This window comes from Camelus ferus, chromosome 7 (assembly GCF_009834535.1).
Source record: "Camelus ferus isolate YT-003-E chromosome 7, BCGSAC_Cfer_1.0, whole genome shotgun sequence".
Lineage (NCBI taxonomy): Eukaryota > Metazoa > Chordata > Mammalia > Artiodactyla > Camelidae > Camelus > Camelus ferus.
The window spans coordinates 14,924,436-14,947,785 of record NC_045702.1 but is presented as its reverse complement, the minus strand read 5'-3'; the positions used below and the strand labels follow the sequence as shown (position 1 = coordinate 14,947,785).

The 23,350-nt window shown below is 41.0% G+C and overlaps 1 protein-coding gene across 3 annotated transcripts in view; it reads left to right on the top strand.

Moving 5' to 3' along the window:
* The window catches only part of DGKI (diacylglycerol kinase iota), a 397,841-nt gene that overhangs the window by 206,066 nt on the left and 168,425 nt on the right, over window positions 1-23,350 (top strand). For 2 of the 3 annotated variants that reach the window (XM_032483433.1, XM_032483434.1), the window contains 4 exons: window positions 7,989-8,063; window positions 8,577-8,675; window positions 18,561-18,643; window positions 20,482-20,542. In XM_032483433.1, the coding sequence (XP_032339324.1) occupies window positions 7,989-8,063; window positions 8,577-8,675; window positions 18,561-18,643; window positions 20,482-20,542 (318 nt within the window). The remainder of the gene's footprint in view (window positions 1-7,988; window positions 8,064-8,576; window positions 8,676-18,560; window positions 18,644-20,481; window positions 20,543-23,350) is intronic. The other variant, XM_032483435.1, reaches the window with a different exon arrangement.

The window sequence follows — 23,350 nt, the reverse complement described above, 5'->3', positions numbered from 1 at the left end:
GGATATTGTAATAAAAAGAAAGAGAGCTCAAATTTATTGAATGCTTCATATGGGCTAGGAAATATTTCAAGTGTTTTACATTCAGTATCTCATTTTATTATCACTGTACCCTATGAGGTAGATATTTTATTCGTCCCACTTTGTGAGGAAGCTGAGGAAGGTGAGGACTAGAGAAGTCAAATAAATAACCCAGGGCTATATAGTTTTAAAGTTTGAGGTGGCGTTGAACCCAGGAATTCTGATTCTGGAGACCAAGCTCTTAATGATATGCTGTGCTCCCTGACTGTCTTACTACAGCAAGCCTTGCTGAATCACATGTCTAACAGTTTTGGTGGCTCCTCCTCCTCTGGGCTCCAAAGCCATCAAGTAATTTAGTCAGTCGACTAAGTTCTATGTAAAAGCTGGTGTCTGATGAGCTTAGGGGGCAACATAGATGTGATTAAGAGCTCTAGCTTGCGAGTCAGTCTGGGGTCTATAACCTTGATCTGCCATTTAGTAACTTGTATAATCTCAAACAACTTAAACTCTTCAGTTTCTCATCTGCAAAGGGTGAATAATACTAGTACCTAATTCATGGAGTTTTCGTGAGGACTAAGCGAAAAAACAAATAAAACACATAGAACAGCACCAGGCTCATTGCAACCACTCAGGTGTTAGCAGCTGTTGTTTTCCTTCTTGTAGGAGTACAGGATATCAGGTGACGCTGTCCAACAACAGACTGAAAACAGTGGACAGTCCTCCAGGGGTCAGGACAGAAATTACTGATCCCTGAACCATCTGTATTACAGTGAAAGAGGATGAGATTTCCAATGGAGAGGGTAGAAAGAGACAAGAGTAGGGACCATGCCTGGCATCTACTCTTGTTTCCAAGTGCACCTTGAAATACTCTATAGCTGTCACATTTTACACTGCAGTGGGATTGTGTGTTTACAAGCACAGTGCCTGTCCCATGGGAGACAGTCAGGACCTATACATTTACTTAATAAAAGGATGGATGAAGACTGGATGAACATCCACACCCAGAAAGAGGAAGGAGGAAGAGAATCCTGTAAGACAGTGAACTATGATGGCATAAAGTTTCATTGTTAAAAGTGGAAAGAAATAGGACAGTTGTCAATGTTGAATTCTGTAGGCATTAAAAAATAACAAGGATTGAGAAAAGTCTTTGTTTGGGACGAGATCATTGATGACCATAAAAACTATAGTTTGTAGAGTGTGGAGCATGGGTGGCAACCTGTTAGTGATGGTATGGATGCAGTAAGATTACAGAATTTGTTGGACATTGAGAAGTGGTTAAAAAAAAAAAAACAGTTTGGAAAGTAGATGGAGAACAACAGATAAAATGTTTTTCCAACTTCTAGAATTTTTATCTATCTATCTATCTATCTATTCCCCATTGTCTATGTATTTTTGTATTCTATGACACTGCTTAAAAATGATAAGATAGTCTGAATTGAATCAAGGAAACATTTAATTAACCACATTAGAGATGCTATTATATGCCATGAGAGGTCCAAAGATGAATCAGATATTCATTTGATGTCTACAAAGGGTATACTCCCCAGTGGGGAAGGTAGACACAACCATCTAAACCATTGGTCAGAGTGTGGATTCTGGGGAGGATTTCAGCCATGTGTAAATCTTTAGTAAAGCAGTAGCTTTCAGATGTCTAGGAAGGTTTGCCTTTTTGATCAGTGTGCGTCTTGTAGAAGAGATAGACATAGGGTGGTGAGAGGAAGGGGCCAGACAGAGTGGTTGAATCAGCCCTGGTCAGTGAGACGCCTACATGTCTAAGATGGAGAATGGGAAGCCACCTAAGATACGGAAACATGGAGCAGGATTGGACAGCTTCAGTCCTGGAGAGCATCCTAGGCTAAATGGGAAGTATGTCATTTGTGCTTGGTCTTGAACGATGGAGGGGAGCACTAGGCAGAGGGATGAGGAAGGACAGTGCACGTTGATAGGACAAACCGAGAGCAACAGTTAAGAGGGATCATCAAATAAAGTTGGCTTTATTTGTGATGCTTGTGTCTAAACAAATGACTCCAGAGAAGAAGAGGAACGGAAATCTGCTGAGTGTATAATGGTCAGGAGAAGTGGGTTGTACAGAGGTGGAATTAAACTGTGCGTTTTCCTTCTCTGTTAAAAGGTGGCTGGTTCTGAGTGGATGATTACTTCAGGACCAGCAGGGAACAGAGCTGGGTGAAACTGTGATGGTAGGGGAAATGAGGGCTGCCTGGATGATTTGCTGGATTTCATCACCAGGTTATTTGGAGAGACCTAGAGGTTAAGAAATAATGGAAGGTAGAGGACTGAAAGGAATTAAAAGGAAAAGAAAACCAAATTTCAGGAACCAAGCTTGACTCTGTTGATATAAAGTCAAAGTTATATTTAAAGTTACAGATTTAAAGTCTGTGTTTCTTCTCTGAACTGAAAATGTTAGAGGATAATGTTTTGACCAGATAAACAAGTTAAAGATGTTTAATGGGGAGGGTATAGCTCAAGTGGTGGAGTGTGTGCTTAGCATGCACAAGGTACGTCCCTGGTACGTCCATTAAGAAAATAATTAAATAAACAAACCTAATTACCGCCCTCCTCCCCCTCAAAAAACAAAAGTTTTTTTTTTTAACATTTTTATTGATTTATAATCATTTTACAATGTTGTGTCAAATTCCAGTGTTCAGCACAATTTTTCAGTTATTCATGGACATATACACACTCATTGTCACATTTTTTTCTCTGTGAGTTATATAACATTTTGTGTATATTTCCCTGTGCTATACAGTGTAGTCTGTTCTACAATTTTGAAATCCCAGTCTATCCCTTCCCACCCTCCACCCCCCTGGTAACCACAAGTCTGTATTCTGTCTGAGTCTATTTCTGTCCTTTATTTACGCTTTGTTTTTGTTTGTTTGTTTGTTTTTGTTTTTGTTTTTTAGATTCCACATACGAGCGATCTCATATGGTATTTTTCTTTCTCTTTCTGGCTTACTTCACTTAGAATGACATTCTCCAGGAGCATCCATGTTGCTGCAAATGGCACTATGTTGTCGGTTTTTATGGCTGAGTAGTATTCCATTGCATAAATATACCACATCTTCTTTATCCAGTCACCTGTTGATGGACATTTAGGCTGTTTCCATGTTTTGGCTATTGTAAATAGTGCTGCTATGAACATTGGGGTGCAGGTGTCATCCTGAAGTAGATTTCCTTCTGGATACAAGCCCAGGAGTGGGATTCCTGGGTCATATGGTAAGTCTATTCCTAGTCTTTTGAGGAATCTCCACACTGTTTTCCATAGTGGCTGCACCAAACTGCATTCCCACCAGCAGTGTAGGAGGGTTCCCCTTTCTCCACAGCCTCTCCAGCATTTGTCATTTGTGGATTTTTGAATGACGGCCATTCTGACTGGTGTGAGGTGATACCTCATTGTAGTTTTGATTTGCATTTCTCTGATAATTAGTGATACTGAGCATTTTTTCATGTGCTTTTTGATCATTTGTATGTCTTCCTTGGAGAATTGCTTGTTTAGGTCTTCTGCCCATTTTTGGATTGGGTTGTTTATTTTTTTCTTATTGAGTCGTATGAGCTGCTTTTATATTCTGGAGATCAAGCCTTTGTCGGTTTCACTTGCAAAAATTTTCTCCCATTCCGTAGGTTTTCTTCTTGTTTTATTTCTGGTTTCCCAAAAGATACTTAAATACTAGTGCAAGTACTTGGAGCTGATGGAGCAAGACCTGGGTGACATGAAGTTTCTGTGGGGTTCGATTTGTAAGGGGGAGACTAGAGGTGTGTGTTTTTTAATAAATAACATCATTCTACACTTAACAGCTTTAATATTGGCTTTCCCAATTTAAAAAAAAATCTTAAGGGAAAAGTCTATATTAATACATATAGATTTGACTCCCTTTTAAACTGCTGTATATATTCCATACTATGGATATTTTACAATTTATTTAAGCCAACTCCCTACTGATAGATATTTATATTCTTTCTAATGGTCTACTTATGAAAATGCCACAGCCAACTCCTGCCTAGCCTCATGTGGGCTTTCTTCATGCCAGCCCTTATTTCTTAAGATTGGATAATCTTAAAATGCTGGGGACCCAAAGACATGTAATAGCAATGACCAACAGTCTCTCTCAAAATTGCCCAAGCGACTTCCTTTGATCAAGTCTAGAGGTTAAGTAATAATTGCTGTGATTTGGCCAAATATGCCTGAGGAGTAGCTGAGACCCTGTCCTTAATATTTGAATGAGTTTTCTTTCTTCTTCTGCTTGGCTGTCCTCTCTGCCACCTTTGCTGCAGTGGTCCAGCTGGGGCAGGGCAGAGGGAGAACGCTCTTTAATAGACAGAGTCCATGACTCTCCCACTTACTATCATCAGAGTTTTGACCAGTGTATGATGGGGGAAGACTTCATTTGGGATGATGAAGTGAGAGATCTTCTCTTTAGATCTGTTATTGTGACTGGTCCTTTGTGAGCCCATCGCCCAAGGAAATCCCTGAAGAGTAGTAAGAGGTAGTTAGGTTTCACTCACAGTTGAGTAATTCACCCACAGGATTTCTTAACATCCCAGGAAGGAGCCATAACTATGATAAAGATTGGTGATAGGATTATTTTTGTGGCAAGGTAAAGCTGCTCCAATACCTGGTACAAGGAAACAAAAAGCCTTTCTCTTTTCTTGGGATTTTTAACGAAAGAGCGGGCACAGAACGTGCAGGGGTGAATGCTGTTGGAATCAGGAGAATGTAAAAATCCAAAGGAGAACACAACATTTCGCTGTTTGAACAGTGTTGAACTTGCAAAGTGAACCCTTTGTCTCACTGAGTTCGCTGCCCCTGATAACAGGGGTGCTTTGTTTTAGGACACAGGGCAAGTATTAAAGGTTTCTTGACTGTATCACCAACAATTCTAGACAATAATGACTTGGTACAATGTTTACATTCTTGAAAAGCATGTGGTTTTGTTTAACTCTTACAATACCGACCAGGCGGGGTGAGCGATATTGTAGATTCATGGGCCTAGGTGATTTGTCATGGCCAAAACCCAGATCTGCCTTCACATCCCTCTTTTCTTCCTTGAATGATGCTGCCTTCTAAAAGAAGTTCTATATTGAGACAGAGATACATGTTTACACAGGAAGAGAAGGAAGCGTCGGGAATTTGGAGGTGTGCGGTGAAATTCCACACTGCTTATCTCTTGCCATTGGACCATCCGTAGGGCCATAACTCACTCAGAGCTCACATAGAAGCGTCCACGTTCTGTAAGTCAACCACTGTGCTTGATCTTTGCCCCTCCTGTTTTGTGAGATGAAGAAGGCTTCAGATGCACTTGGCTTGGTGAGGCTCAGAAGCACTTGTATCTGTGTTTGGAAAAAAAAAAAAAAAAAGCCATTTTGTGTGTCAGTTCCCTATTAGAGTTGAGTTCCTCGCCTGCTCTGTTTTCAAACACCCAGCCTTATTCTGATGTGGTTTTCTAACCTGTTTCCCAAACGTATTTGATCATCGAATCACCTCAAGAGCTGTGATTTCTGTGATCAGGCAAGTTTAGGAAACAGCCTTAGCTTGATCCATTAGACTATCTCTTGGGGTTTAATTATTGAGTCCTGTCAAGAACCAAGGCCTGTAGGGTGTTCCTGCAAGCCCTCAATGTCCTGCATTGCTCCAGGCAGTAAAGGAACAAAAACAACAAAGAAGTGAGGAAACAAGGACTCACTCCCTCAAGGTCATTTTCAGAATCAGGAAAGGCTCAGGCAATGTTGTGAACTATAAAAATATTGATTTATCTTTTTCAACAACAATTTGAGTGCATACTGTGTGCCAGGCCTTCGTGCTAGGTGCTGGGGATGCACAGCTGTGGACGAGGCAACTAACATTTATGGAAGTGCTTATCATGGGATGGATACCAAGCTAACTGCTTCACACACCTTTTCTCGTTTAAACTTCACAACTGTCCTGTGAGGTAGGTATTAACACCTTCATTTTAAAATTAAGAAACTGTTATTTCGAAAGTTCAACTGACTTGGCCAAGGTCACAGATCTAGTAACAGGGAGAGTCAGAAGGTACCCTTGGTCTGTCTGATTCCACAGCTCACATTCCTCAGCTGGATGTTCTGCTTTACCACACCATGTATGTCTCCTCTCTCTGCCCTCTGTGCTTCTAATAGATGTTCTCAGCCCTGGCTACACATTAGAATTTGCCTTGGGAGCTTTGTTATTTTATTTTATTTTATTTGTATTTTTTAAAATTTAATTTTATTTTTAAAAAGTATCTTTGCCTGGGCTTCACCCCCAAACAAATAAGAATATTTGTTGGGGCCCAGGTATCAGCACTCAGAGCATCATTAACAGCCATCAGGTAGATACTGCTTCTGCCAGTCTCATCGTTCACAGCATTCTTCTTGGATCATTTGGCCAGTTAAACACTTAACAGTTCCAAGTAATTTTTCTCCCCTTTTAATAAAACAGAAAGCAGTCAAAATATAGCAAATAATTGAAGAATGCAGAAGTTTCCCAAAGAGGGACATGATAGTACATTCATTGAAAGAAGAATTCAGAAACTTGGAGATCTGTTTGCTGGAGGAGCATAGTCTAGAATGAGCGATGAGAAATAACCTGGAATCCAGAACACCCTGAGCTTCTGGATCCCTTTTCTGGTGAGACTCAGAGAACCTGGAGACTTTTAATCTGATGGGGGAAGAAAACCTTGAGGCAGATGGCGGTGCAAGAAAGTTTCCTTCATCCTTGGTGAGCACAGGCCACAAATTTCTTTTATTTTTTCTTTCCCGTGGTCCAGATGAAAGTGAAATAAAAGCTAAGTAGTTTCAGTCTTCCTAATCTGGATGTGTTAATATCTGACTCTAGACTAAGGTTTATTTTCAATGCTCTAAGGAAATATACTCTAAAATGTAGAAGAATAGATATTTAAGCTGTTTGGAAACATTTAATTGCTCAAGCAGTGCATGTGTATATACTTCTATCAATTTTTAAGTTAAGAATTTTGTATTTCAGAATTTCAACATTTTGTAAAACATCTATGATGTAAAACATTTACCTTTGTGATGATGGCAATCTGATTAGTTATTGGTTCTGCACTAATTAAATCTGGTTCTGCCTTGCCTTCAACCAGTGAGTTGGGGCTGTCCCCTGAGAGAGGTTCTTCTCAAAGCATTTGTATCAAATATTAAGAGTAAATTGTTAGCTGAAGTAGTCACAAAGGTGTGGTCCATAAAATCCCTAGAAAGATCAAGACAGGGAAGGTAAATTTGGTCACTTTGTTTCAACAAGTTGGACACACTTCTCTGAGAAGAAAAAATCAAAGTTACCAGGCGAGGGAAGACTTTTTAAACTAAGGGGTCTTTAGCCAGAGAAAGGAGGAGCAGTGAGTGACTGCCTTTCTACTGTTATAAGTAACTTAAGGTGAGTCTTTGCACTTTAAAACTGAGCCATGAATGCTGACAGGAGAGTTGGATCATAAAGCTCCAGTGGGGTTGAGTCATTTTATGAACAGGTCACCCCCCCCCCAAGTAAACAGAAAACAAAACAAAACAAAAAGCAAAACATGAAAAATGGCCTCCTTTTTTACATTTCCACATAGGTGATCTCCATACCAGGAGATGAACTTGAACTTGGTTGGGCGGGAGACGGACCTGGTTGGGCGGGAGACTGGAGCCCCTCAGAGAATTTGGGATTCTTCCATTTTTACTGGGAGGGTTGGCAGGTATAACATGTGTTGTTATGTGAGTCCATGAGAGCCTCCAGGGTTCTCACTCCCTGCCTCTCCATGTGGTGGGGAGTCGGTCGCTCCTCTGACGCACGCGACGGATCTCTGTCTGTGGCTTACCCATGAACAGTGGCTTGGAAGTGTCAAAGCATGAGAGCATGCCGTCGCCAGCATGTGCCGCCGTCCACCTCTACATGGTTCTGCATGGGAGAGCGCGCGGGCCTGTCTGCCCCCGAACTCAGGTGTTTCCTTCCTTCCCTACAGAACTCTCTGAAGGCTTCAAACCGCAAGAAAAAGAGAACAAGCTTTAAAAGAAAAGCCAGCAAAAGAGGAGCCGAAGTAAGTGTTTGAGGATTATGGTCCAACACAGTGCATCCCTCTTTCTGTAGCTTCCTCCGTCTGACACGGTCTGGCCAAGGTTCTTTTTCTGATTCATATCTCCTACCACTCCTTCCTTCACCACACTCTAGCCACACTGGAATTCTGCCTGTGTCATGTATACATATAACCTCTTGCCACTTCAGAGTCAGAGCATTGGCACTTGTCTGGAAGTATCATCCCAAAGATGATGAAGATAAAAGTGAATGTTTCTAGAACACTTAGAGTATGAAGAAGAAAATCAAAAGCATGGCTTAATTCTTGGGGGCAAATTATAGCTGGAGATACTTTTCTCTAAGCTCCATGTAGGATGTGCTATTGAGAGTAAGTCCTTTGAAACCAGATGCAGGTGTTTTTGATTTTTTTTTTTTTGGAAGGGGGTGGGGGCTGCTGGTAACTTCTCACTTTCATTGCTTTGGGCCTGCCTTTCGGGTCACAGGTGTATATCTCAATATTGTTGCTTTCTTGCTTCAGCAGGAAAACAAAGGTCGTCCTTTTGTGATAAAACCCATCTCTTCTCCGCTCATGAAGCCCTTGCTTGTGTTTGTGAATCCCAAGAGTGGAGGCAACCAGGTGAGTCATTCCTCTCGAGCTTCAACACTTTCTTGAAAGCACAATTCCCAGCACCAGTTGAAACAGCACCACTAGGGCCCCAATCACTGGAAGACCACCAGTTTGTCCAGTGGGAGACAGCCTTACCCATGGCAGGCAGTGCGAAACCCAGAGGTTCCATGATTTGTCCCACCCCGTCCACGCCAGGCTATACCAGAGGTGCTCAGAAACCTAACTGCTAACATTTTCCTGACAGAGTTTCAAGAAAAGTCATTCTACAATCTCTCTTAGTGAATATATTTGAGGTTACTCAACTAGAGTCAGGAAGCCTTTAATGAACTTATCTTTATTTCTTTCTATTGTAATTTGGACTCAACTACTTTTTCTGCATCTTGAGAGGAAAGCGAGAACAGTGATTTATTATCCATGATAATCGTGAACCACAGACACCACCAGGGCTGTCAAAACTGTATCACCTTCCACAGATTTCGTTTGGTCTTTGCCCAAATCTGATAGCATGATTAGTATCAACCCCATTTGAAGATAAGGAAATGGACTTAGAGAAGTTAAATGTAATAACATATCTAAAGTTATACAATAAAAAAACATAATTACCTCCCCTCACCAAAAAAAAAAAAAAAATTACTCTAGAATCCAGGTCTTTGTCTCCTCATCTAATTCTCTTCTCACTCTCTGAGACTTTTATCAGTTCTCTTCTTTGAGCTTTGATCTTCTGTAACTTTCATGTGAGATTAGATGATAAAATATTTCCTGTGTCCATTAAGTTAAGTGCCCATTTTACATTTTGAGGCAAGATTTCCTGAAGTGTCATGCTAAACAACTTTAAAACTCTTTAGTCACCCCATGTGAGCAGGGGAGTCATATAATTCGGGTTGGCCCAATAGTCCAAGACAATGTTCTTATTATAAAGATAATGGGCATTTTCCAGAACATATTAATTATAGTAAAGCTTCTCTTATGAGAGCTTGTAATTTAAAGAAAATATTATCCCTCCTTTCCTTCCTTCCTTCAAAATTCTTCATAATTTGTGTTAAAAGTCTCTATTAACATTGTAGAGAACAGGGAAAAGAAATGTGTCGTAAGCAGAAAAATAACCTACTTCAGCATCCTGCTCTTGTGAGTTGCTGAATGGTGACCTTCATGTTGTAATCATGGTGGTCCTGAGACTGGCCCTGCAGGAGGAGCTGCAGAGGCGGTTCTTAGGAGTGAGGTTCAGTTTGCCCTGAATCTTACCCACCCTCTAGGTCTGGTCTCACGTTAGCCTAACTAGGATTGGAGACCATGGAACAGAGCACAGCTAATGTAGTTTGACTCCATGATTTTGGCCACCTGAGCACCACATGCTAATTGATGTCAGATATGTTTTATCATGACAGTCTATATAAAACGCATTTCTTAAATCATTATAAGCTTTTCTACTAGGGCATTTAGAAAATTGCAGGTGATCTCTGCCTTTGAGGAGGGGCTGGTTCAGTTAAGATACAGCCTGTTCCTGTTCCAATCTCTGTATAAATTATTAAAGACAGGGACTTCAGAGATGGTCTAATGTTTTTATTTCACTAACTACAGAACAGCTCAAGGAAGCTTAAGTGAATTTCCTAAGGATGTCTTGTTAGTTAATGATACAAAAGGGGCAAATGGGAAAAAGAATTCAAGCAACAACTTTATGTGAGTTTTAAATTGAGTGGATCAGACCGCAAGTGCAGTGGCGTTTCAGAGGTGACTTGGGAGTGATAAGGAAATGGTGTCATGGAAGTGGCTGAAACTGGAGATGGACATCACTCAGTTATGTGGAGGAGAGAAAGCTGGAGTCATGCCCTCTTTCTTCTCTCTATTGTGTCAAATTCCTGTCCATCCTTTAATGCTTAGTAGCACTTTTCTGAGCTATTGCTCAAAATTAATTGCCCTGTCCACTATGCTCCCATAGTCTTTAGCACACACCCGTATTGTGTGATTTATGACATACATGCTTTATATGCGTCTGTATTGCGAAGATACAGGCTCCGTAATTCCAGGGACTGCACCTCTGAGCCTGTGAGTTCTAGTTCACAGCTTAGAGTGGTGGGCACATGATTGTTTAATAAGCAGTATGTGTAGAAGAAGGGCTGTTGTGATGAAAAGGATTCATTTTGAGCACAATATGGTGAGTCGGGCTTGGAGATTAAATGATTAGAAATGTGAATAAAGATTAGAATGAATTTATGGAGCAGTGTCTTAAAACTTAGCTGAGGATTTGGATTTATACAATGAAAATTCGAGATTTTTTGCCATTTAAAATATTTTAGTTTTGAAAAATATATTTTAACCAAAGGAGTAACATGATGGAAGATTAGAAACATGGAGAACATGTGTAAGTCAGGAGGCTATTTACTTAGACATAAATCAGGTAGAGGGATAGACCGATGGAATGGGTGGGTGGACAGATGGACTGATGGCTGGACATGTGGACTGATGGCTGGATGCATGGATGGATGGATAGATGGGCAGGTGGATGAATGGGATATGCAGAGGGCCAGTAAAGCATCAAGATCTTCCAACAGATTATCTGGAAAGTGGCCTTGTTATTGGTAGGTTTTTGGGAAAGGGAAGAATTATTTTGGGAAAGAGGTTGAAGTGTGTTTGAGGAATTTGAGGTCACAGTGAGGGTTCAGAGTTTTAAAATAGCCAGTGATTAGAAACAGAAGGCTTAGTGAGTTTGCTGTCACTTTATGCACTTTGGCTTGTGAACACATCGCCCTAATGATGTTACCTCCAGAATATCTAGGATTCTCGAAGTATGACTAACCAAATCAAAATGAGTATTATGTAGCTTTAAATTTCTATATATCTCCTCTATATCGTACAATTCTTTCCTAAGCCTAATAAATATAAAGAACATTGTGTCTAAACACGATGTGAAATGTTGGAAAAGGTACAAAGGAATCCAAACAACTACGTCCAATTAGAATCATTCAAATGGACCTCCAGCTGTTTAATGTATTTACAGTTCCTTCTTCAGTCTTAGGATGGGACAGCTTTGAGTGCCCGATGGTGGCGAGCAGGGCAGAGTCACTGTCAGGGATGACCTGACTCCTGTGTCAGGGCTAGCCTTTCCTGAGTGTGGCTGTAACCTGCCCTTAACGTGGCAGGTGATGAGGTACCTGCAGCGGGACAATGCAGGGTCAAAGGAGGGAGCCACCCATCCCATTTGGCAGAACGGAATTGGAGGAAGGGAATTTCTCATTCCTCCGCTCCCGAGTCTCATTTGTTCCATCTGTTGCCCCTCTTCTTTTTTCTCTCTGACCCAGATAAGCCATAGTTGAGACAAAGAGGCAGAGCAGAACAGAGGGTGGCAGTGGAAACAAGACAGGTGACCCCCAGGATGGGGAGACTGCAGAGGAGACATACCCCTTCTCACCTGGAGTTCCTCCTTCTGGAGCATTCTGTGCTCAAACCTTAGATGGTGTGATGTTCTTTTTTGGGAAGGGAGCCCATTCACTTTTATTTACCTTACAGACAAGCTGAGACGAGTAACATGACCTCTGTATTTACTTGATGTTCTCAGTCATGAGAACCTTTGAAATCCTGCTCATCAGAATTCTTATCTGGAAATTTGCAGTTTCAGGAACATTCAGGAAATATCAGCCCAACATTAGTGTTCACTCGGTTAAATTCTATTTGAGTATGTGACTCTTACTCCCTTCTTCTAGTCCAGTGACTTCCAAATTTTTGTGTAAAGAAAACCCACGGGAGACACTTGTTAGAAATGCTCTACCCCGTAAAATCTGATGGCAGCAGGTCTGGGGGGCGGCCCAGGAACACCAGCGGTTAGCTGGCATCTCGGATGATTCCAGTAACATTGAGGGAAGTGTCATCGGAGCCATTTCAGGGTCCCTGAGCTGACCTGGCTCTTGTGTGAGGAGCACAGTGGGTGAGAATTTATTTGAGATGGAAGTTTATCTTCCTGTTTGAAAAATAGCATCTTAGCTCGTCCTTACTATCTTTAAGGAGCCTCATCTCTTAGGTTAGAAGTGGTTCCTAACCCTCGCTGCGTATCAGGATGATCCTGGCAGCTTGTACAGCGATGTCTGCCCCACCCGCACCGAGAGCCCGTGAGGATAGGCCCCCTTAACTGGTCTAAGCTCCTTGGTGATTTTCTTGTGTAGCCCGTGTTGAGAATCATGGACTTTCGTTCTTAAACTTTAATGTGTGTAAGAATCCCTTGGGGATCATGTTAAAATGCAGATTCTGATTCAGGGAGTCGGGGGTGGCCCTGAGGTCCTGCTTTTCTAACAAGCTCCCTGGCGGCGCCGGTGCTGCTGCCCAGAGACCACACTCTGATGAGCAAGAGTTTACTGCAGCCAATAGAGAAAGACTTTGTTGTCGTTGTTGTTAAATCTTGATTTTTGCCTTTTAGTAATTGACTTATTCTGCTCATCTGTGTCTGGATATAAAGAAGGTTCTTGAGGGTCAGTTTTCAAACTTAAAGGAAAAAAAAAATAGGTGACTTGCTGAAGCTTCTGTTCTTTAAATTACTAGACTCTACTGCCATCTGCTGGCAAGTAAAATATCTATAGTTTGTTTTTTGGATTTTTGATTTTTCCTTTCTGCAGTATTTTATGTGTCTGGAAATTTCCCCACACTTGGCGGGAATATGTTGAGCTGAACTCATACAGAGACTGCTTTATGTCCTCTTTTAAAACAATCCCTTCTCGTAAACAGTTGCTTCACAATAATGGTCTCTGTTGCTCTAGCATTCTTCAGGCAGAGATGTTCCTGGGTGTGGTGCAAAGCTTTAGAGGGGGTCAGCGCTGCTGTTGTTGGGACCTGAATTATTTGAGGGAACAGGCACTGACCACAGGACCAACTTTGAGTGTCTCCTCTTGTGGAAAAGATAGGACAGGAAAGATAAGCTTTACTCCCGCACGATCCTCTTCTCAGCATGGAAACCCGAGGGCTTGAGAAATAGGCCCCATCTCTTACGTTTATCTCCGCTTTAACCAAAAAACGTATTATTGTTCTTGGATGCCCCTGACTCATTAACATGTTCGTACCTGAGTCTTATGGGCCCTTCTGATGTCTCTCAGTGTTTTCTGCTTCCACACTGCGTCTCCTCCGTGCGCTCTCATGAATTTCTTCCAGTGATATAGGTTATAAATTCACAGTTAGGCAGGCCTTCTTTTTTTATTGGGCTATAGCAGATTTATGATATTATATTAGTTTCAGGTGTACAGCATAGTGACTCAGTATTTTTATAGATTATGCTCCATTTAAAGTTTTTATAAAATATTGGCTGTGTTCCCTGCACGCAGGTGTTCTGACCACTGGAGTCAGTCCGGCCAGCCAGTCCTGAGAGCCAAGCGGTCCAGACCTTGGGAGCTCGCACTGTTCAGTGTGAAATCCCAGGGTCCAGGGGTGGCCTGAGTTGGACCCTAGATTGGAGTTCCCCAGGAGCTCATCAGGGGGCTCTAGGGGGAAGGGATATTTTATCCGTGGACAGGCTCATACTGACTGAATTCACACCACTGTCACCCCTCCGAAGTCGGGCCAGGGAAAGTCAGCCAGGTGGGGGCAGAGGAGGGGACACTAAGTAACTGCGAGTCCGAGTCCCCGGACTATTTCTGCCTCAGTGAAGAAGTTATTTTCTGTGATGCTCAACGTGAGGATAAATCAAGAATCATTGTCTTTAGATAAAATTTTAGACTCATAAAGCTTAGAAGGCTGGAAAGAGGGTGAGGGGCCGTCAGTCAGTATCAGCACATGTCACAGTCCAATCTCAAGACCTTCATGTCAAGCCAGCCTCAACATGTGGAATTAAAACAACTAAACAGTGAATATGTGGACAGTCCCCTTTTCCAAGTCACAATATTGAGAGAGTGTGAGAGTGTAGGGGCAGCTATCCTAGTCTGTTCAGGCTCCTATAACAATATACCACAGACTGGTGGCAGATAAACAACAGAACTCGATTTCTCATGGTCTGGAGGCTGAATGTCCAAGGTCAGGGCACCAGCAGCTTTGGTGTCTGGTAAGAACTTGCTTCCTGGTTCACAGACAGCCATGTTCTCACTGTGTCCTCACCTGGTGCAAGGGGCACGGGAGCTCTCTGGGGTCTCTTTTGTGAGGGCACAGATGCCATTCATGAGGGCTGCACCCTCATGACCCAACCACCTCCCAGAGGCCCCACCTCTTAGCACCATCGTATTGAGGGCGAATTTTGGAGGAACAGACATCAGTGATTAGCACTGACTAAACCAAGCCACCTAGAACCTTTGATAGGTCTGGGGCCTGGATGTCTAGCTCCTTGGTCTGTGGTCAGGCTGATGTATCCACGTGTAGTCCAGGTTCCCTGAGTAACATGCTTCAGTGACTCTCAGTTCCTGCAGAACAGAGCCTGCGCTCCTTAGCCTGCACGCCTTCATCTGCAGCTCACTCGGGCAGGTTCCTCTCCCACGGCCCCTGCCTCACGGGTCAAAGACTGAAAGGAATATAGGCTTCCCATAGCATGTCTTGCTGTTTCACACACCTTGTGCCTTTACGCTGAAACTTCTTCCTCTACCCCGTATAAAAAGAAATGGTTAACTCTACTCATCTTTCAAGACAAAGTTCCCAATCTATACAAAGGAAGCCTTTGCCTTATCCCCAGAGCTGGGCTTACAGTATCTCCTCCAGCCTGTCATACTTCTTAGCAGGCATCTCCATCAGAGCATTTACCATGCTTAGTGAACGAATTTACTTTGTGTGGGTCTCCTTCTGAGCTCCTGAGTGTGCACCCAGGCACAGAGTTTGAGGTTTAATACAGGTTTATTGAGTAAATCAGGTGTTCCTTTGGGATTGTTTGGGTTAAGAGATTTCTTAACCTCTTCCTTCCACTGTTTTTTCCTCAAGTCTTTCTTACTGCCTGGACAGTTCTCTTCATGATCTAGATGGTACCCCCAGGATATAAACCGGCTGGCTTAGTAACAGAGTCCCGCGCCCATCACGAGAGGCACCTTGCTTTAATGACGATCGATGTGCTGCTTTTTGAGCTGACCCATTCTTAACTGATTCTCCATACCCTCAAATCATTATATTTTCCTTTATGAATAATGCAGAGGGCTTCCTCTTAGGGACAAGATCTTCTCTGTCTTGTCTGTCTCTTATTCCCTCACCTGAAACTGTGGCTACGCACATAGTAGGAAAATGGATGGATCTTGTTCATTTCCCTCTAGAACTGTCTCCCTATTTTCTTGGAAGCTGTTTTATCCTGCCCCACCCTGTTCCCCAACACCTAGAGCTGGAAAGAACAGTGTTTTATCCTTCCTTAGGAAAACCCAATCTCACAATATCTTAAAAACTTCTATGGTCAATGAGGTATTACTTCTCCAGCCGTATGTATGAGAACCCTCCCCAGAGTATATTAGAATTCATGTGTTAAACTGTTTCTTCCTTTAGAGAAAACTAACAGAAGTCTTGCACAGAAGTTCAGCTTGTGCATGGCATATAGCACGTGATGACTATGGGAGTGTCTGGAACTTGTTACTGAATGACAGTTGTGTAATGATGGAGTAGATTTAATCTTGCCAGTGAGAAAGAAAGACATTACTCTTTTTTGTCAAACCATTCAATTCTATTGAGTAAATTATCCCCGTCAAAGCCCTAACATGGCTTACCCTGGAATAACAGCAGAGTTTTGTAGAACTGACCTAAATTTAGTCCTCTTTTCTCTACCCACCAAGATTGATTTAAAGCATTGCAATATTTTTCATTCAGACACATCATTTTTTTGCTAATGAATGTATTTTAGAAAGATTACTTACAAAAGAAGAAACTACATCACGCCTGGACGTAAACTCTGATAGGGCAGCTGTGTGTGGTGATGCACGTCGCCCCTGCACGACTCCAGAGAGCACCATTCCAATAGGCGGCAATGTTAAGTGGTGCCTCCTAGAGGCGGGAGGTGCAAAACTTGCCAGCCTTAAAAAATACCCCTTCCTCAAAAGGATAAATGTAGATAATTAGGTGTTCCAACTAACACAAATTGAAAATGAGCAAAAACTAAAATGGTGTGGACACTCAAACCTTTAAAGAAATTTGAAGTTTAAAAAAACCCTCTCAATGCTTTTTATTTTTATTTTTGAAAGGTGTTAATTACCTAGTATTGTATGGGTAAGGGAAAAAGCTGAAACTGAGGTGTGCACTCTACCACAGCCAAAGGTTACAACAAGGAAGGAGTAATTAACATCAATGAGTCATATTGCCCTAGGAATCTAAAAAATGAAAAATTAATTTTCTGGCAAGGCAGTTGGAAATTTTTTGTAAATTGATTGGTCATTAAAATGATTCTGGGGTTACTTGTTAAACATAAAAGATGGCTTGAAGTAATCCCCAACTGACTTGATACCAAAGCCTGGTGTGGGAAGAAGAGAATGATCCAGTATTTAATTATTATTATGTGTCTAAATCTATGTCTGAATTTTATAGGAAGCAAAATATATCATTTGGTGGAACTGAAGGATTCGTTATAATAATTAAGGATAGAATGTTATTCCTAAATTTACAACAAGCACATGATAAAGCAGAACTTTTAAAGTATAGGTTTGGATGAAATGCAGAACAAAAGACCTACACTGGCCCCTGTAACAACTGGCATAACAATGTGATAATTATAAACTATGCTTTAGCCCTCATACCCTCAAGTGTAATTTAATGAATAGATTATCAAAGCAGCAAAAAAAAAAGAAAGGGACTAACATTTACAAAGGACTATTTTGTGCCACGTACTGTGCTGGATACGTAACTTACTGATTCACTTAATTCTCATAATCACCCTGGAAAGTAGACGTTGCCCTGTTTTACGTGCTGAATTTCTGGAGGATGGTAAGTGCTCACAGTCACCCAGTTAGAACACCCAAGTTAGCTCTGGCTCAAATATTGTGCTATTTCTCCCATACTAGGATGCCTCTCCAACACAGCCCACAGGTGTACAAACTTAGGAGTATTTTTAAGAAAGGGCAATCATGGTATCTAATAAAGAGAGTATGATTGTAAGTGACAGATGCTGCCCAACTGATCAAATACTATTTACTGTGGTTGATAATGCTCTAAAATGAGGGACCCTACTTGATTTTAAAGCTCTTTTTTAATACTACTAAAAAATTCTTCCTTCATTTCTTTTTCGCTTAGTTCATTTTATGAACTGCCTTGTATTTGCCATGATGATATCTCCATAAATGTCACAATTACTTAAAACACTCCAAAAGTGGTTATGGGAGAGAGAACAACACAAACAGACATAGACGTGGAAATTGAGAAAAACGACACAGTAAGATTTGACAGCACTAACTAGAGAAATTATATATGAAAAGTAATGGGGAGCCTCTGTGTGGTTATTTCTGCCGTGGTTAAAAACCACATTTCAGTAAAACCACACTTAGCTAACACTCCGTATTTCATACTATGCAAAGACAATAGTAATCTGCACAATAAAATAAAAATTAATGTTAAATTACAGAGGTTGGTTAATAACTTCCCTATGTGAATTTTCATGCATTAAATAATGATGGTGAAAGCTAATAGGTACTGACCAGTAAGCACTTAGGCATGCCAGCCACTGTCCTGTGCTCCTCAAACATCATCGCATTTAATCCTTGCAACAAGTCTGTGAACTAGGCATCCTTATCTCTGCATTAGAGAAGAGAGCTGAACTTGATGGAATCAAAGAACTTTCCCAACAGCTGCACAGGTTAGACAAGCCTACTCTAGGCATTCGACCCATGTATCTCAATGGCCGAAGCCCATGATTTAAACTCCTACTCTGCACTGTTAAGATATTATTTTTTAAAACAGGATTTATTTTTGCTCTTTAAATGAGCAGCTAATATTTGGAAATTTCTTTCTACTATTGTCATTTTTTTTTTTCCCTTACAGGGAACCAAAGTCTTGCAGATGTTCATGTGGTACCTGAATCCACGGCAAGTGTTCGATCTTTCTCAGGAAGGACCAAAAGACGCGTAAGTCAAGAGGTACCCTCCATGGTCTGTACTGTTTGAGGCAGGTGAGAAGGACGTTCTGCTTTGGAGTTGAGCTTTATTATTGGATTACCTCGTGAAATATTTCTGACCATCTCTCATCTACTGTCTCACCTCTTCTATCCTCCCTTTAAAACGTCATCTGATGTTTCCCTGTTCATTGGGTTGGTTTCCTTCATCACATACCTGCTCAGTGATTAACTCAGCAAAGACCCCTAGTGTGTTTGCCACTTCAGCACTCGTAGATTATGCGTGAGTCTGAACTGGGAAAGGATCCATCCTTTTTCTACTTATGTATGTACAACTTTGGAGATGTACATGAAGGGGAAGGTGAGTGTATCTTTGTGGAGAATGGCCATATCTGTTTATGCATATGTTCATGTATTTAAATTAGAGGTTATATGTGTGTCCATTGAGTGACTAATTGATTGATGGTACCTATGGATTCCACGCCAGAGTGGGAGAGGCATTTAAATTCCTGTTCAATCCCTCGTCGGAGCCTCTCAGAAATTTCATTCTGGTTTTGTTGGAAGGGATGAAAATGCAGTCTAGACGTAGGTGACGTGTGTCCTGTGTCCGCTATGGTGGAGGGGGCGTGAAAGAGCAGGCATATTTTTGCTGTTGTCTGGCTCCCCTTTTAAAACCCGTCTAGTAAAATAGTTCAGATATCATCTGGTAAATTTTAGAACCTCAGGGATATTGTTTTTAAATACGAAACAATATCAGAGGCAAGGAAACACCAGTTCAGATGATTTCTAGAAAAATTATCTTCCTGTATGAAGTGGATAAATTATATATTTTAAGCATGCAAGAGAACATTAAATGTGAAAATTAACTTCTGTTGTCATTCTCTTACTCTATGAACTACTTTGCCCCTAGAGTTTGCTGTAAGACTTCTATGTATTTTTTGTGTTTGGATGTATTAAGGCAAATCTGCTACCCTGGCTTTTGCCCTTTAAATGTTTACTTTTAAGACTTTATCATTTTAGTTAGGCTTTAGGTAGATACTTCATAGATCACCATAAAGAAAATGACAGGACAGGAACTATTTTTGGAAAAAAGTATAACTTGATTTAAATAGATGTTTTCTGGAATGGAGCCATTAGGGTTTGCTTAAGCAAACATTTTGGCAGGAGCAGTATCACTGCATTTTCTTAAGAGACAACACGGAAGATCTAATTTGAAGCAGGCAAATTAAATATAAAGAAAAGCCAGTAAATCCCTCTTCGGGCTGAGGACCATCAGTTGGGGGTCGAGCGTTAGTGAGTGAGCAGAGAGGGAGATGAAACTGTGGGTGCTGTAGTAATTATGCTAGTGGGGTGTCCTTCCCCATCTCTCTGAAAAAGGTTTTCTAGGATTAAGAGTGGGAAGCATAGGTTTGAAAAATAAATAGGTCCAGGAAAAGTTAATTAAATATAAGGACCTTTGATTAATGATGGTTTTCTCTGAGAAAAGAAGGAGGAGAATGATTGGAAAGAAAAGGAAGGAAGGAAGTCAACACTAATGAGGAAGATGATGTGAGTTGACACATTAATAGGAATTACAGGAAATAAAACGCTAGGACATCCTAAAATCCCATTCCAGTGTTGCCCATTTAAAAATGATGTTTGCTGCCAACCTCTAATCCAGTTGTTGGAGTCAGTCCTCTTGTGATTACTTGCTAACTAGTTTCGATGGTATAATCATCCTTGTGATTATCCATTTTCTCCAGTGGACACCCTCCACCCCCCGCTCCTTTTTCGCTGTGTGCTGGAATAAGGCTCTCCGCTATGGCCAGGGACACGCTCTTTTGTTTACTTTTTCTTCTGTTTCCTCTACAGGCTTGAGTTGTATAGGAAAGTACCAAACCTGCGAATTCTGGCCTGTGGTGGGGATGGAACGGTAGGTCCTTGAAATAGAATCCAGTTCTTGCCCTTGCTTCTTCCATCTCTTTTGTTTTCTTCATGACAGTTCTTTCTTCATTCCCACCTCATAGTCTTTCCCCTACGACATATGTCTCTTACGTGAATCAAAGCCCCTAGGGTTAGGAGGGGCTTTGTTACTGCCCTTAGGGATTCATACTTCATCTTTCTAAATTGTTTCACTCCCTCCACTATGCTGTAACCTTTCCTGTTCCACAAAGTAGGATGCGGTCAGATCATTAGAATGAAGACTACAGATGACTAAATTCTTTTAAAAATAGAAACTGACCTATTTCCTTTTTTTCTTCATTTTGCAACTTGCTTTTTAATCACCTGATCATATTTTTGATGTTTATCTATGTTGGTACATGTACTTCAAGTTCATTTATTATAACTGTAATATAACACTTTATATATTATATGAATACACCATGATTTATATATAAATTTCAGCCCAGAAGCCTGTCCACTAGATTTTATAGCATAATATTTGCATGATTTTGTTACAAATTATCCATTTGTTCTATTTTGTTTGTTTGTTTTGGGGGAGGGGTTTGGTTCTTTGTTTATTTTTTGGGTGGGCATGTAATTAGGTTTACTTATTTATTCATTCTTAGAGGAGGTACTGGAGATTGAACCCAGGACTTCATGCATGCTAAGCATGCGCTCTACCATTTGAGCTATACCCTCCTCTGTCCGTTTGTTCTTAATAATTGGTCCCAGCTATGGAGGAGAAGTGTGTGTACACAATTGAATCACTGCTTTTTGCTTTTTTAATAGTGGAAATAGACCTTGGAATCCTGACCAGCATTGGTTTGCCTTAAAGATCGCTGATTGCTTCCCTTTATAGTCATTTTTGAAGAAAAGATAGAACTAGCCTGAAGTTGACTATCACAGGTGTATTTCCCCCCGTTTGTCTCATCTGTTTCTCAGTTTACCCTCTACTTGGCTGATACAGTTAGCAAACACAAATCATTGAGAATCGTGACATTTAGATTTTGCTGTCCAGTATCTTTTTACTTCTGTATTTGGAGTATGATCTCTTAGGATTTTATTATGAGCTATCTTTGTCTTTTCTCTAATCTTCCTAATTAGGATGTTTTATTCTCAAAGGTAGCAATGAAATCTTCTAATTTTATCCTTCATACCACACGAGCCCTTATGTAGCACTGGATACACATTATATAGTAATAAACACAACCAGGAAAAAACAAAAAACAATGATTCCACTGGTCCATTAAGATTTTCTGTGGAGATGAAAACATTTTTCAGTTGGGAAAACAGTGTTGACTATTCTTCGAGATTCTAGTATACGTTATTAGCTTTTAAGATTCGTGTAAAGTCTTACAGCAGAGAAGCCAAACCTATTTGACTTGGTTTAACCCAATCTTTTCTAAAAATGTTTGACCATGGGGATGTGGCTGGGGTCCTGAAATCATAGTTCTTCCTCTTAAGTCACCGTTACCTCAGATCCACACTGGTGGCCTGTTCTATCTCCATACCTTGGGCTTCACCGTGGATTAGGTGTCCACCTTCCAGACTTCCCCGTTACCCATGCACCTCCCCTCACCTCTCTCTGCCCCCACTGCTGTCTTCCTTTCCTCCACTCAGCAGGTACATGTAGGAAGCAGTGTTCTGGGTTACGTGGTACTGAGGCATTCTCTGCAATTAGGAAAAGTGTTTGGAAACATGGGATTCAAAGCATGAAGGACAAAGAGAGAAGAGAGCCGAGACCAGACACGTGTGAAGTGTCTATCATTATGGAGTCAGAGCCAAGAGTTCTCAAAAGGAAAATGAAAAGATAAAAGCAGAAGGACCACCGGTAGACTATTATATCAAGAAAAAAACAAAAAGGAGTTTCAAGACAGGGGTAGTGATTATATCCTTAAGAAGAGACTGAAGGACTACTGATTTGGAGACTAGGAAGTAACTGGTGGTTTTCAAGAAAACAGTTTCAATAGAGCATCAGGGACGAAACCCAGAGTGGGCGGGACTTGGTACCACTCTAATGAGTTCTAATGACCAGATCAAATTACAGCATTGAATCTCTGTAAATACTCTCTGATGCCTTTAATGTCACCTTCTTGACAGGTAGACTGCCTGGTTCTCCTACTTCCCTTACCCCATCTTTTCCAGCATCTCTTCTTTAAATGTACCGTAATTAGTGGGTATTCCACAAGGCTAAATATAACTTTTCATTTATGTTCTAGGTATTTTTTCCTCATTGGTACAGTATCTATGTTCCTGACTTTGGGTTTCACATTCTTCTACGTAACTCAAAACTGCACTAGACGTTAATGCTTGGGTCCCTTACAACAGCCATGAAAAGTAGTCCATTTCCCCTAGAGTTGGTGCATATTTTTGAACTAATTATTTTTGTCAGTGGTAACCTCTATAGTCCAATTGCCCAGAATCAAAAATTGGTATGTCTTATACCCTATGTAAAAGCAGGCTTTATTTTCTTTTACCTTATTAAAATAAGGTGTTTTTTGAAAGCTATATGGGATTTATGAAATATGTATCGAGATATGTGATTGATATTTTTATCAGTTTAACATATGAAACTTTTCATTTTGAGTGGGGGCAGAGTTTGTATAAAGAGGTGGCACTCTGGTGGGATTCATGAAGAAAAACTGTTGTCTCTAGGCAGGTGAAGGATAATTTCTGAGTGCCGGGTATATATTTGACTTAAGATGTTCAGCCTTTATTTAGTGAGGGCACCCATCACTGCAGAGGCTGTCAGAATTCTGGCGGTACGGTGACAGGATTCCAGGAGGAATCAGAAATG